This window comes from Rattus norvegicus, chromosome 20 (assembly GCF_021556685.1).
Source record: "Rattus norvegicus strain SHRSP/BbbUtx chromosome 20, alternate assembly SHRSP_T2T, whole genome shotgun sequence".
NCBI classification, from domain to species: domain Eukaryota; kingdom Metazoa; phylum Chordata; class Mammalia; order Rodentia; family Muridae; genus Rattus; species Rattus norvegicus.
In genome coordinates this window covers 32,892,300-32,908,781 of record NC_141553.1, presented here as the reverse complement: position 1 = coordinate 32,908,781, position 16,482 = coordinate 32,892,300, and the positions used below count along the sequence as shown (strand labels likewise).

The 16,482-nt window shown below is 41.8% G+C and overlaps 1 protein-coding gene across 1 annotated transcript; it reads right to left on the bottom strand.

Moving 5' to 3' along the window:
* Nucleotides 1–3,292: 3,292 nt before the first annotated feature.
* On the bottom strand, nt 3,293–16,188 carry Nepn (nephrocan). The gene is given in 3 exon segments (NM_001414970.1): nt 3,293–4,008; nt 7,145–8,046; nt 15,968–16,188. Coding segments are annotated over 3 exon segments (1,539 nt in total). The 5' UTR covers nt 16,157–16,188; the 3' UTR covers nt 3,293–3,560.
* Nucleotides 16,189–16,482: the final 294 nt, after the last annotated feature.

Sequence of the window (16,482 nt, the reverse complement as noted above, 5' to 3'; positions counted from 1 at the left end):
AGCTCAATCCCCAACACCAAAACATGCACAACAAAAGTGGCCAAGAAGAAATGAGTAGCGTGGGCTGTACAAACCACGACCCAGCCCAGGCTTGGAGTGGGAGGGTCTTGGGAAGGAAATGGTTGCATCTGAACGGCCATAAAGCATTTTCTGAATCCGCATTAGATCAGGGATAAACACCCACCTTGTAAAGATATTTGTCCGTGACAGTCTTAGTTACTTCTCTTGTCTCTGTCACTGATTACCTGATAAGAAACAACTTACGTATGAATATATGAAAAGGTTTACTTCAGCCGTGGCTGTGTTTCCTCATGGTGGGGAAGGCACCACAGCAGGCACAAGAAGGATGCCTGACTTGATCTCTTTGGGGTCTTAGTCCAAGCCTTCAAGATGCCATGGCCCACATTCAGCGCGAAGCTCTCTCCACTTAATCCTTCTTGGAAATGCCCACAGACATGCCTGGGGTTTAATCTCCTGTACAGTTTTAAATCCACTGAAGCTGACACTTAAACACTAGCCATCAAGCTGACTACTTGGGAATTTGAATAATGACTATTATATCAAATATAGAGGTATATTGAGTTCTGAAGAACAGTGTTTGGTGGAAACTTACAGAGTATATCAAAATAATACTTTGCAGGGGCTGGGGATTTAGCTCAGTGGTAGAGCGCTTACCTAGGAAGTGCAAGGCCCTGGGTTCGGTCCCCAGCTCCGAAAAAAAGAACCAAAAAAAAAAAATAATAATAATACTTTGCCTTAGATGTAAAAATAGGGAAATCTGGGCTGGAGAGATGGCTCAGCGGTTAAGAGCACCCGACTGCTCTTCCAGAGGTCATGAGTTCAATTCCCAGCAACCACATGGTGGCTCACAACCATCTGTAAAGAGATCTGATGCCCTCTTCTGGTGTATCTGAAGACAGCTACAGTGTACTTATATATAATAAATGAATAAATAAAAAAAAAATAGGGAAATCTAATGTATGGGTTATTCCTTGTCAAAAACAGATACACCTAGAATAAGGGTAAACCTAGGGCTCAGATGTAGTATAGAAATCTGTGTATCAAACTGTCGTGATAATCCATTATTAGAACTGGGTTGTCGGCTGGGGATTTAGCTCAGTGGTAGAGTGCTTACCTAGGAAGCACAAGGCCCTGGGTTCGGTCCCCAGCTCCAAAAAAAAGAACCAAAAAAAAAAAAAAGAAAAAAAAAAAAAGAACTGGGTTGTCACCAGTCACATAAAATTTACTGTCATAAATCGTGCTTCGGGCACTTGTACCATCCCCTATGGTTTTGAGTTGCTCTGGCAACAATTCAGTTTTTAATATTCATCAAACAACTGCCAGTATATGATGGAAAATAATAGAATTACTGGGTCACTGATAAGCACAGTAATTAATTCATTGATGTATGTGTGTGTTTATGATTAAGCAAATTTAGCTGAGCAAATTATCTAATTAGCTAATGTTAGACATAACAAAGTGTGTATATACATACATACACATAGACATATGTTGGGCGAGCCTGTGATCCCTACTCAAGAAACTAAGGCAAGACGACACAAGTTCAAACTCTGGGTTACATAGTGAGTTCCAAGCTAATTTGGTCAATATAATGAGATATTGTCTCCAAATAAAACATTTTTAAAAGATCTGGGGAAATTGATAAATGGTAGAGAACTTGCCTAATATGTGCAAGGCTCTAAGTTCAATTCCTACACACACACACACACACACACACACACACACACACACACACACACACACAGAGGAATGAATGCTATAGTGGAAGGCTGTGCACTGAGACAAAAACAGATGCAGGGATGAGGTGCATCTCATAGCAATGCTCTTACTCAGTGACCCCTGGGTTCAGTGCTGAGGGAGCCAAGTGTGAGGAGACCCCAACTGCTCATTTCCCTGTCAGTGTGCACCTCTGGGACAGCTTCCTCATGTGCAAAAGACCAGAGTCATTCTCAAGGCCTTGCAGCTTGGGAGCTGAGAATAAATATACAGAAGGTGTTAGAGCACGTAAATCACTAATCACACATAACTATTTTTTTAGAACTATAAAAAAAAGGCACACTGTGGGGACTTGGAGAAAGTGAATGCTTGTAATAGCAAAAAATTGTGTATAAATTCTCTTATTTATGTATTTCTGTGTGGGACAAGGAAATGGCGGTGTGCTAGGAAGTCTGAGAAACCAAAAGGCACGTGGGTGTCTTCTCAAAGGATTTCAATTTTCATAAATGTCTTGAAGATAGAAAATATAAGCATAAATTAAATAATGTGTAACTCTGTGAGAAATTTTAATTTAAAACACACACCACTAAAGAAAGTTCTGTCCCTGGTGGCTTCCTTACTCAACTTAATAATCCCCACTATTTATTTTCTCTGCCATGAGGGGTATTTGATGAAAAGCTTCCTTAACTATTGTCCAGGAATTTTTATTAAGCAGAACAAAGACTAACATTTGAACAGGGCTTCAAATGTATTTTCAGATACATTGTACCCAGAAATGAACCGATGGAAGAGTACTATTCCGCCACCTCTGTGCTCCTATACACAGACACGCGAACGTCAACAACATCACATCTGTGTTACCACAGCACTAATTACACTTCCTCTCCTGCTTGTCTTCTGGTTTTGGTAAGGCAAACAGATAACTAGGCCAAATGTCTTTCCTCCCCACCACCACCACCAAGGGTAGAAATCTTGAGGTGAGGAACACAGACTCTAAAAATGCTAGAACGCACTTTATTCTCCAGAGAGGAGAGCCCTGGAGGAGCCAGGTGTCTCCATTGCATACACTGCGTGGTGTGAGGCCCTGGAGTAGGCTCCTACCTCTGAACCAGAAATGGCTCCTGAACCCCCCAGCTACCCCCACCCACGCCCCTGTTGAAATGATGGAATGTCAACGCTGTAGAGTCTAGTCAGAGGGAGTTAGATGACGGGGGGCTTAGTTAAAAGCTATGTCAAGTTAGTCGGCTCCCTTCTCTCTAATTCCTTTCTGGTCACCATGAGGTGAACAAGGCCTCCACTGTATGCTGTCACCAAACAACTCTCACTGATGCCCCCAAAACCCGTGAACCAGAAGAAGCCTCATCGGCCGATCGTTTAGGAAGGGAACACAGTTTTCTCACCGACTCTCCAGTTTTTCCTTGGGTTCGGTGAGAATTGTTCTAGCGAGTTGTTTCACACCTGCTCAGTCTGTTCTTGTTGGTTATAGAGGTTTGTAAGAAGAGCTTTGTATAAAAATGTCAACAATTGTTTGGTTAAATGAAATGCTCTATTTGGGTGAAGTTGATTCAAATGATAATTTTATTTCACATTGTTATTTGCCTCAGATTCAGACTAAAACACAGATTATTTCAAGCCAGGAAACACGTCTACCTTTTTTCCCCTCACACATTTTAACGAATCCTTAACCCTTATTTTATCTTCAAAAAATAACAAGAACCATGTAAAAATAAAAAGAAGGCTCCCAGGATCTAAATGATAGCGTGTTTCTGCTTAAGACAGAGAACATTAAAAATCATTGTCTAAACGGGAAACAAAGCTCATCTCTAATCTATTTCATAATCGTCGTCGTCGTCATCCATGCTGGGTCTAATGCTGGAAGAGTCTTCTGGTTTGGGTTTCTTCTTGGTCTCTTTCCCTCTCTCATTCTGCTCTAAGTGATGCTCACATTGCTTCAGGATCTTCTTGGAGGACATCCAGCTCTCCCCCTGTCGCTCTGCCGGGGCTGCACACTGTCCCCCTTTCACGTCCGTGCCCTTGGCCTTCAGGACTTCCCTGGCTCGCAGGAGACTGCAGGTGCAGTTCCAGGGGTTTCCATCTAGGTACAGATGCCGGAGCCGAGGCAGGCCCTCCAGTGCCTTGAGGTCTAAGGCCGAGATCTTGTTGTTCCTCAGGTTGAGGACCTGGAGCTGTTTGAGGTCCCTGAGCTCCCTTTCAGCCATGTCCTGGATGGCATTGCCCTTGAGGTCCAGCCTGGCCAGGGTCTTAGGGAGCCTACAAAGTTAAGAAACAGCATGAAAGGGAGCCATCGTTCAAAACCCCCTATGCGGCACGCAGCGGCTGCTTCTCTGTGGAGCCTTCTTCCCTCCCAAGGTGGGAAAGAAGCTGTGTGTTTCGATGTATGAAATTACAAAATGATTTGGTTTTAAGTTTTAAAGTGTTGCTTTCCCAGAGGTATAAAGAAAATGTTGAATAATCATCAGTTGGTCCTATTTCAGAAACAATGGAGTGATATGTAACAAATTTAAATAAAGCCATGACTCCAGTGGGAAATAATATGAAAAATAAATAAAGACTTAACTGCAAATGTTTGTAATGTGTTGAATTACAAATGCAAAAAGCAATACACCACTAATGTCCAATATTCTATAAATTATAAAACAATGAGCTATTATATGATTATAAAAATATTATCAAAAATTAAAATACTAATTGAAAAAAGCTCCCATGACTCAAAAGTCTAGAAGCTATTAAAAACTGACAAATCAATAAATTTAAACTTTTTTGCATAGGGATAGTGAGAAGCCTCAGTGGTTAATAGCACTATTCAGCCTGAATAGAAGGTCCTGAATTCAATTCCCAGCACCTACATGGAGGCTCACAAACATCTATGACTGTAGCCTCACGGGACCATATGACTGCTCCTGGTGTGCAGGTGTACATGCAGACCAAACATTCATATTCATAAAATGAAGTTTTTAAAATATGTATAGCAAAAGGCATGTTCAAAGTCAAAACACAGAAAGGCAGCTACACCATGGCCAGCAATGTCCCTAACACAGGAGTCTCAAATCTGAGACAAGATGGTTTTAAAACAACATGGAAAATGGACAGGAAAGAATAAGTAAAAGTTCACTTCTCAAATCACTATCTATATATTTTAAATGTCAGCCTCCCTTGTGTGTGGGGGGGGATCACTTTTCGGTGTTTTGGACTGAATATACATGTCATGCTACACAATAAAAAGTTCCTTCCCAGTTAGGAAAAAAATCTGTACCTATTAGAGATAATCCTTCCTTTCTGACTGTCCCCTCCACTACTCTGACTGTAACTGACAATGGATTAGGTAATGTGAGGACCCTTGCGAATGTATGGAAGCCAGAAGCAAGTGTATAAATTAAAGATTCTAAGAACATGATATCTCCTTTTTTTTCTTTTTTCTTTTTTCTTTTTTTTTTTTTTTTTTTGGAGCTGGGGACCGAATGATATCTCTTAAAAGCTAAACAATGGGGAGCCGGAAAGATGGCTCGGCCAGTGAGGGTGACTGCTGTGAAGCCTGGCAACTTGAAGTCAATCCCCACGACTCGCACGATGGAAGGGGAGAGCCAACACTAGCAACTGACTCTCTGCCCTCATGCATGTCTGTCATGAATGTGTGTCATGTGCCCTAGACAAACATGCACACGGATGTGAGTTTATGATGAGATAACAAGTAGTTAAGGGGATGACTGAGTAGTTCAGGGGAGAGGTGGGTAGTTAAGGGGACGGTTGAGTAGCAATGGGGACAATTGAGTAGTTAAGGGGATGATTGAGTAGTTAATAAATAAATAAAGGGACAGTTGAGTAGTTAAGGGGACAGCTGAATAGTTAAGGGGATGACTGAGTAGTTAAGGGGACTGGTGAGTAGTTAAGGGGACTGGTGAGTAGTTAAGAGAATGATTAAATAGTTAAGGAGATGACTGAGTAGTTAAGGATCAGGTGAGTAGTTAAGAGTTGAGTAGTTAAGGGGGTTGACTGAGTAGTTACGGGGACAGTTGAGTAGTTAAGGGGATGACTGAGTAGTTATGGGGATAGTTGAGTAGTTAAGGGGATGACTGAGTAGTTAAGGGGATAGGTGAGTAGTTAAGGGAACGATTGAGTAGTTACAGGGACAGTTGAGTAGTTAAGGGGACAGTTGAGTAGTTAAGGGGACAGCTGAATAGTTAAGGGCATGACTGAGTAGTTAAGGAAACAGGTGAGTAGTTAAGGGCATGACTGAGTAGTTAAGAGGATAGGTGAGTAGTTAAGGGGATGACTGAGTAGTTAAGGATCAGGTGAGTAGTTAAGAGTTGAGTAGTTAAGGGGATGACTGAGTAGTTGCGGAGACAGTTGAGTAGTTAAGGGGATAACTGAGTAGTTACGGAGACAGTTGAGTAGTTAAGGGGATGACTGAGTAGTTAAGGGGATAGGTGAGTAGTTAAGGGAATGATTGAGTAGTTGCAGGAACAGTTGAGTAGTTAAGGGGACAGATGAGTAGTTAGGAAAACAGTTGAAGTGCATTGTGCATGGAGGGAAGAATATTTGTAAAAGGAAACTTGTGGAGTGTGAGTGGTGAGTGGAGAGGAAGAGAAAGACAAAAATAGGAGGGGAAGGAAGAGATAAAGAGGGGGGAAAGGATGGGGAAAGAAGGGGAAGGGCCAGAAGAAGAGGAGAGGACAAAATAATGAGAAAAGCAGATACTTAGCTGAAAACTGGGGGTGAGACCAAGGCTGATGATGGACTCACCCACTCATACAGACATAGATGGATTCGCAGAGCCTGCTTAAGCCCTTAGATCATAGCTCTGGGAAGAATATGAGGCTCCCTAATAAATAATTATATTATATATTTAATTTTTTATATAACTACAACTTTGAAACTTTTTTTTTTGTTTGTTTTTTTGTTTTCTTTTTTTCAGAGCTGGGGACCGAACCCAGGGCCTTGCGCTTGCTAGGCAAGCGCTCTACCACTGAGCTAAATCTCCAACCCTTTTTAAAATGGTTTTTTGTTGTTGTTGTTGTTGTTGTTGTTGTTAACTTTGAAACTTTTAAAAATAAAAATATCTTACCGAATAGTCCTCACTGATGTTTCCTCCTGTCCTTGCTAGTGGCTACCCATGCCCAGTCAGTCAGTTTTGCATACTTAAATCAAGACATACTTTTTACCGTGTGTTCATATTGTGCTTGTCAGTGTAGACATTATATGCATGTATTGTTCCATCAGCAAAATTCACTCCCTGTGGATTTGGTTTGCAGGCTGGGGATTCTAAACCACTGTTTAAAGCTTCTGTCCCTAACCCCTAGTTTTATTTTCTGCTTGACAATTCCATATGAGCAGCTGATGTGTCTCAGAGCCTGGCAGATACTTCTGATAAATAACAGTGCTCACTCACCTCAGAGGGATGGACAACAGCAGATTCTGCTCCAGGGCCAGGTTGGACAGCTGAGAACACTTCTGAAGGGCCCCAGCCTCAAACAAGCTGACAACATTGTTGTCTAGAAACAAATGTTTCAGGTCTCTGAGGTCCTGGAATTCTGGTGCTGTCACTCTCTGAATGAAGTTACTGCTACAGTCAAGCTTCTGTAACCTTGATGGTAGCCTGGGAGGCAACATTTGAAGCCGGTTTTGAGAAGCCTCCAGAGTTGTTAAATTGGTCAGCAGTTGTGCCCCATCTATGGAAGACAGGAGGTTCTCCGACAGGTAAAGATGGGACAGGTTCTCCAAGTGTCTCATATCTCGAAACCTAACCACTTTGAGCTGGTTTCTCTCCATCTTTAAAGACAGCAAGGATTTGGGGAGATTTATAGGAATTTTAGTCAGAAAATTACCACTGAAACTGAGGAACTGCAAATTCTGCAGAGACGTGAAGACGTTCCCAGATATAAGATGGAGCTTGTTTTTCTCCATGCTCATGTACTTGAGATTCGGGAGGCTCAGAGGTCCAGTCACAGACTCTATGTTATTACCATCCACCAGCAAACTTTGCAAACTGACGAGCGAGGAGAGCATGCTGGGAGACAGGGAGGAGATCAAGTTGTTTTTGAGTTCAAGGACTTTCAAGTTGCTCAGTCCTTCAAAATCTGATCCATGTAGAGCACATATAGAATTATCATTCAATTTTAACACCTCAAGGTTGGCTGGGAGAGCACTGGGGACTCGTCTCAATTTGTTTTTCCAAAGTTCTAGGGTCTTCAATGTAGTCAGAGTTTTGAAGGTGTCGTTTTCAATAGACTCTGTTCCACTGGCCAGCAGAATAAAATCTTCCAGAGCCAACAGCTGGGTGAGGTTAGATAGCTACAAAATAGCAAGGACAACGACAGAGATGACATGATGACAACCAGGAGGGAACAAGAAAAGAGAAAGAAACTAAGATTCTGTTAAAAGATACATTATCATTACTATACTAATGATATTTCAGACCTCCTTCCAGACTCTTTTTAAAGTTACCTTTTTGAATATTACTTTAAAATCAAATCTAGATAATTTTTAAGTTTCTTTGGTAATTCTATACATGTTTATAATGTATTGAGATCATCAACCCCTATTTCCTCCCTCCCCAACTCTTCATGGCTTTCCCCTTCACATCTGCCTCCCAATTCAGGACATGAGAAACCTGACGCACACAGCCTCCATCAGTGCAGGAAATTAACACTACTCTTTCACACACTACTGGCAGATATATGACATTAGTCAACTCTTACCACATATTTTTTTCCTGACCTAGAAACTTCTTGTCTAGGCAGAAGGCTTACACATTGCACAATGTTACATACCCTAGAGTGCTCTTTTGTTGCATTACAACAGCCAGGAATTAAACAATCTACAAATGTCTCACTACACTGTGAAACGTCTCTAGCCCTAAAAACAAAGATTCCAAGAGGAAAAACATGAAAAGTGAAGGCTTGAATGTCATAGATTCTTCAGGCATTGGAATATTGCTCGAGACATTTTCAATTGTGCCAGAGTTTGGAAAATAAGCCTAACTAATTTTACCCGTGATTTACATTGTACTGACGAGAAAGATTCCCCAAGACGCAAATGCATACTTGTGTCCTCACAGTACACACTGGCCCTGAGGTGGACATTGCTGCTGGTACTCAGCACTTTCTCAATGGTTTATCAGCTACATTAATAAGTCCTTTTTTTTTTTTTTTTTTTTTTTTTTTTTGAGCTGAGGACCGAACCCAGGGCCTTGTGCTTGCTAGGCAAGCGCTCTACCACTGAGCTAAATCCCCAACCCTACATTAATAAGTCCTAATCCCGCCAGAATGTTTTTTGTTGCATTTGATCAGTATTTAAAACTACCACACACTTTCTTAAATATTCCCAGGAGCCTCCCAACAACACTTCAAGTTTGTGATACCAGTATTAGCAAGGTGAGAAAACTGGGACCTAGAAAGTGAAAGTTCACCAAGGTCTATGGCCTCAAAAGCCTGCCCTTCCTCGCTACCTCATTTTTCCCCCATGTTTGACGTATAAGCAATGGGTTTCAAAAAGGACTCAAGACGTGGACACATAATGACACTACACACTTTTAGAAAAAAATGGGTATTTTATAAATGATCTTGTCCAGGTCTCCCATTTCAGTGGTGAATTTTAGTATCCCTTCCCCCAAAAAGGGAAACAATCCATTTTATTTGTATGTGATATATTTATCTTCTATACAGAGTTGGAAATAGGCACGGACCTTCACTTATTGACTTGTTAAAGAAGTCAAGAATCCCCCGAAGAAGAACTTGATGTCACTAAAACTTTCACTTATCCAAAATGGCCACAAACCCTGATAACTGTGTAAGAGTCGTCTAAAAGATGGCATGGATCCAGATGGCATGGTGATTCATTTTGGGACGAGACAAAGCACATCGTCAAAGATTCTATTTGTTTTCATTTCTACTTACAAAGTGCAGAGAGTGGTCTACGTAAGAGAGAGATGCTGTTATATCCTAACTGAATCTAGCAGTTAACCTTTTCCCCTTTATTAAGCATGGAAAATATTTTCTTATTCTTTTTTTGGTCAGAGTTAGCATTGATTGAGTTTGATGGCTAGTAATTAAAATCACCACAATTTTCTAAAAATTTACTGCTCGATTTTTTTTTTTTTTTTTTTTACAAAGTATGGTTATTGACTCTTCAGTGAGGAGAGTCAGGCTTAAGAAATTGAAATTTCTGGGGCTGGGGATTTAGCTCAGTGGTAGAGCGCTTACCTAGGAAGCGCAAGGCCCTGGGTTCGGTCCCCAGCTCCGGAAAAAAAAAAAAAAAAGAAGAAAAAAAAAAAAAAGAAATTGAAATTTCCAGGCGGCGGTGGTGCGTGTCTTTAATCCCGGCACCAGGGTGGCAGAGGGAGATGGATCTCTAGGAATTTGAGGCCAGCCTTGTCAACAGACTGAGTTCCAGGACAGCCAGGGCTACACAGAGAAAATGTCTCAAAATAAACTAATGAATAGAATAAGAAAAGACTTGATAAGATTAGATGAGGTGAGATGAGATGAGATAAGGTGAGGTGAGATGAGATAAAATTGCCCACCCAAGCATATGTTGCCAGCAAGTAGAAAAGTTACCAACACAGGTTTCCCACTCAAGCATCTATTTCATGAACCTGATGGCTGTAACATACATTTAAGTAGAGAATGAAGAATTCTACTGACACCTACAGTGAAGATGCTCACTGATTTTGAACATGGGATGGGATTGCTGAGCTGACAATGGAGAAACCGAATTTGCCAGACTGGATTACCCTGTCCATCACCTCAGCAAGGATGTGCTTACAAAGAGGAAAGATGCTTCTGCCCTAGAGGTAACCTTGGCACGGCAGGCAGCTCAGTCAGGTTTCGTCCTGAGACAGAGTGGTGTGATGTGCGGCAGCTTTGCTCCCACTGCCTTCCCTGGAGGCTTTGCTTCTGGTTTCTGTCTGGCTGAGGTCCAAATGTCAGTGACCCACACACAACTCTTCTAGGACTCTTGATAGGTTCAGCAGCCAAGACAAAACGGCCAACCTCAGAAAGAGATGGCTCCTGACCCATATGAAGCAACCGTCAAGTAGTTTCTAACACAATCGTGGCATTCCTCTCTGATTAGGAAAGGAACATTCAGTCTCTATAAGCTATCTTAACGCTCCAGGGAAATATGGAAAGATAATGAAAATAGCCTGTAATCCCACTGTACAGTTACCCATTAAAAATCAATATAACTTCTCTTAACACACACAAACACACACATATGCACTAATGTGCCTTAGAATAATTTTAATTTACTCCACAACTGTATTCACATTTGACCTCTGACATAGAAGAAAATAGATTACTTGGGCTTGTAGACTTGCATTGAATGGCAATAGTGGAGTGAATTTAGCTCTGTTTTGCAGATGGGGACACAGAGAACTGAACTGAATCTTCACCCACTGAAACAGGAATGAACTTGGTTGGTGCCCTGGCAATGTCCCCATGGTACTTTGGCATGGACTTTCATGTCCTTTGTTCAGTACAGTCAAGTACTTTATTGTAGCTTGAAAGTAAAGGTGAGTTGCTGAATCGTGATAGAAAAAGATGAAGGATACAAAGAAACTCCTTCCTCATACCATGTGTAAAAATTAATACCATCCCTAATCAAAACTAGTGATTAGGATTATAGACCAAAATGTAAAAGCCACAACTTTAAACTCCCAGAGAAAATTAGAGGCATAAGTACTCATGACCTTGATTTAGGTGATTTATCTTAGATATGAGGCTGGAGGCACAAATGAATCACACACACACACACACACACACACACACACACACACACACGCACGCACGCACGCACGCACGCACGCACACCAAAGAAACCGGACTCATTTAAAGCTAAAAATTTCTGTGCGTTGAAAGGATACTATCAAAAAAATTAATCCCACATACTGGTAGAAAACATTTGCAAGTAATATCTCTATTAGGAGACCTGTGTTTGGAATGTGTAAAGAATGCTTACAATGTGATAATTAAGATACAAGTAACCCAAATTAAAAATAAGCAAAGCACCTGCATTTATGCCTCTCTAAAAACAATATAGAAATGACCAGCAAGTGAATTAAAAAAAAAAAAGTTCAATGTCACAGCCAACGGGGAAGCACAAATCAAAACTGAAGTGAGATGCTGCCTGAAATCCATTAAGATAGCTACAAGCGAGCGAGACAGCGAGAGTGAAAGAGGGAGAGGGAGGGGAGGAAATGAATGAATGTTGATATGGAGAAGTTGAAAGTGTCAAATTTGCTAAAGGAATGCAAAATTGTGTATCCACTATGGAAGGTAGGACAACATTTCTTCAAAATGCGGGTAGAGGCCCCACCTCAAGAAAAAGAACATTCTTCCTATATAGATTCCAAAGAAAAGGGACAATCAGGCTGGAGAGATGGCTCAGTGGTTGGGAGCACTGATTGCTCTTCCAGAGGTCCTGAGTTCAATTCCCAGCAACCACATGGTGGCTCACAGCTATCTGTAATGGGATCTGATGCCCTCTTCTGGTGTGTCTGAAGACAGTGACAGTGTACTTATATAAAAGAGAGAGAGAGAGAGAGACAGAGAGAGAGAGAGAGACAGAGAGAGAGAGAGAAAGAGAGAGAGAGAGATAAAGGAGACAATCTAGGCCCATATAAAAACTCCTGTGCTCACAATAGACAAAATAAAGAAACAATATAACTGTCTAATGAATACAGTGGATAACAACCTATCATATATATGTATATATGTGTGTGTGTGAGAGAGATATGATGTGTGTGTGTGTGTGTGTATTGTATATACCATATATACAGTAAAATCCAGACAGATTTTAAAGGAAGAAAACTATGACATAGGGGTTGAACCTTGGGGATGTTCTCTTAAGTGAGAGAAGCCAGTCACAGAAGACTGTGAGCATAGGGAGGAGGACTGAATTCACTGTGAAGCCTATTGTTCTGAGATCCTTCTTTGTATTGAAGTGAAGAAACCTAATGGCAACGGACTAAATCTAAACTGTAGGGGGAGCACTGTATTACAAACTTGGGCAGAGGAGCCATCCTCACTGAGATACACTTACATTGTTTAGGACTTATTGAGAAACTCCAAAAAAGATGAAGGGGAGGGAGAACTGTGGAGAAAAATAAATGAACAAAAGGATAAAAGGGAGAGTCGAGTGTGCGTGGGTGCGTGGGTGCGTGCGTGCGTGCGTGCGTGCGTGCGTAGAGTCAAGTGTGGGTTCACAGAGAGCCAGAGAGCACAAATTTCTGGAAACTATGTGCAGACAGGACTTAGAATTTTAGTTATAGGGAGTGGGAAGGAGTCAGACAGCAGTGAATTAAACAATAAACAAGAGGCAAGATCTGAAACAGGCAGAGTCTAGAAAAATCACAGGGGGTCAGAGGGAGAAGAGGAGCAGAAATACGGGAACTTGACTATTGAAACAAAAGGAGCAAGTGTGTGGCTTAGAACAAAGAGCTAGGGAGGAATGGCTCCTGCTGCTGTGGGGGTGGAGAACACCAAAGCAAGGCCTGGGGAGGGGTGAGAAGGGTGCAGTGTTAGCAGCCACTGAGCAGGAATGAAGAAAGAGTTTTGTCCTGATCTGTCAGCACAACCCAAGACCAGCCATCTGTGGAGAACGAGATAGCAGAATGACTAGCAAGCCCAAAACTGCACTAGAGCTGTAGAAGAATGAGGGCAGGGTACCTGAGCAGAGAGAAGAAAAGGATGAGCAAGACGCAGACGAGGCTGGAGACCTAGTGACCACGGTGGCTCCAAGCCATCCAGTTGTGTGACCGCAGCACCCACCTGTCTAGGTATAGTAGAAACAGAGGAGAATTAGCACTGTCCTTTAACACTAAGGCTTTTACGGAAGGGTGTTTAGATAAATTAATGTGGGATAGGGAGGGAAGGGGTAGGAAAGAGGGGAGACAGGAAATAAACTGCATATCTGGGAAAGCATACTTTGTAAATTAGGGCTCCATGTCTCTACGAGTTAAAAAGAGAGGCAGCTAAATAAAGAAGTGGTCAAGGTTTTCTGAGTGGCAAAGGTCACAGGATGGTATGAGGCATGATTTTCAGAGACCCCAGGGATATAACTAAGAAGGCTGAGGAATTGAAGAGAGATCCGTTTTTGAGAACAAGGAGACATGAGACTGGGACATTAGACTATGCATCCACCTATGACCAAAGACATCCAAGAAGACACAGGACTTAGGATGGCGGGGGTGGGGGGGGGGGGGCGGCGGCAATGAGCTAGTAGGGAAGAGGCTAGACATAGCGTTAAGTGGAGAAAAGGAAAAGGAAGACTATTATGGGCCAAAACCATGAATCTCAGAGATGTAGGAATTTTTACAGGTAAATCTGACTTTTAAAAACAATCTCTTGGGGTTGGGGATTTAGCTCAGTGGTAGAGCGCTTGCCTAGCAAGTGCAAAGCCCTGTGGGTTCGGTCCCCAGCTCCGGAAAAAAAAAAATCTCTTATACTAAAGGCAGTAGCAGAAATTTTAGGCTTTTATCCCAAATCTCAAACATGATATTCAATGACATTAGTAATCCTAAACACTTAAATTTTTATGAACAAGTCATAAATCCATTAACGTGCTGCTTATGTTAGTGTTCATCATTAAGTCATATAAAATTTGTGTTACTAATAATCCGAGGCTTTACTCAAAGATAGTTTTCTTTACATATGGGCAGTAGTTCTGTTAAGTCCAAACTAAAACACAGAGTATACATTGTAGAATATATATTGTATTCACTGTATAATATACATTGTATCCACTCTAGACAAGTGAAATATGGGCCCCTAGAGCTTTTTGTTCCTTCAACAAAACAACCCCTTTCCCCAATCTTTCTGATGTGACCTGCCCTTCTAAGAGACAGCTGACAGAGTTAAAGTCATGGAAATTGCAATAAACCCAAACAGGTGACAAATTGACTCATTCAATAACTGAATTTGACAAGTCATCAATTCACAACAAAGTGGCAGGATGGGATTATTACCAGAGTCTGCAGGCAGCTTAGGTCCCAGAACAAATATTTAAGTGTCTCCCATTTACCCAGCTGCCTTGTTTAAATGCTAAGACTGAACAGGCAAGGTCAGATTTGCTCTCTGGTATTAGGTACCATTAGTGTAGAAGGGGAAAACAAACAGAGGGGAGGATTGTACTTGTCGAGCCTCGAGAGTAAGACTACGCCATTTATGTTAAACTAAGACACTTCGGTGAAAAGTTATCAACCAAATAAAAGTGTGTGGGTGCCTCATTTTGGAAGGGAAATAGCATCTCAGAGAGAGGCTAGCTCTCTAGTTTTCGGAGAGCTACTTTCTTATGTTGGGGCTTGGAGCTCTGAGCCAATAGCAGTGAATACTGAAGGGGAAATGGAGCCCCCTTAGACTCTGACTTAGCAGCCTTCCCACATCACCAAGGATATAAGAAACGAGACAGAGATCTGCTAGTAGCTTGCCTAAGGTGGCTGGTTGTCTATCTAGAGCCTTCCAAAACATCAGAGATCAAAAGTCAATTTCTTTAAACTTTTTTTTTTTCTATTCTTTTTTTTTTTTTTTTTTTTTGGAGCTGGGGACCGAACCCAGGGCCTTGTGTTTGCTAGGCAAGCGCTCTACCCCTGAGCCAAATCCCCAACCCCTCTTTTAACTTTTAAAAGTCAGAAAACTCTGCTTCTGGTACTGTTTCTCGTGTCCTCTGGATATGGAAGCAATGACGACTGGATTCAAGGCATATCTCAAGTTCTGAGAACTGCCAGTAATTTGACAATTTTAAATCCTCGTGTCTCCATCTAGGTTCTCACAACGATCAGGCACCTGACTGAATGTGGATTTGAATGAATGAGTCTGCTCTGCCAGTCTTCTGACACTCTGTTCTGCCACCAATGGGGTAAAATAAAAATTTTTCTTTTGGTATGACCTGTTCTCCATGCAGGGCGATTGTGCCCCTTAAGAAAAAGCTGATCCTTCTTGTGTGCTTTGCCACAGCTTAGTTTTTAAATTGTTGAAGAAAAATCGAAACAAAATCCTGACCTTCAGGGCAAGGTATATGTGGCTAGTTCCCTGAAAAGACATATTCAGAGGCATAGAGCATCTCACTGACGCCCAGTAACAGGGAGTACAACAGCTTAACTCAAGAACTAGCACTTTTCAAATAGGATGATTCATGTTCAAAATCTCCACACTCGTCCCACACCCTGCCCCAGGAATAAAACTGTAGCCACTTCAACAGGGAATGGCATGGTTACCTGAAGGTGCTGGATTCTGCTGTGGCTAATGTAGAGCCTCCTGGTGGTGGAGGGGATGCCCGACGGGACTTCCAGGAGCCTGTAGCACTGTACAGATTGCAGAGAATCACAGCTGCATCGTCCCGGACAGTTTGCACCGAGGACATTGCTAAGAGAGAGCCAAAGAAGAAAAGCCCAAAGCAGGTGCATCGTCCAACCCAGAGGTTTGGAGGTAGCAAGCAACTGTTTAGGTGACGCCTCACTTTTTATACCATGGACTCTGATAACAGAATCTTTCGAATGTGTACTCTGTCCATGTGAGAGGACCGGGAGGGAAAAAACTCCATTTGCTCCATTTGTCTGGGTTAGCAATCATTACAAAGAGGAAGGGCGTAAACATTGATAAGCTGCCTTAATATCTCCAGGGGAACAAAACCCTATGTTATTTATGGCTTGCAAGTCTAAACTGCAAACACTTCTATTATCTGCAGTTTCCTCAGTTTTGTTAAATGTGACACTAAGGAATTAGTGGGAAA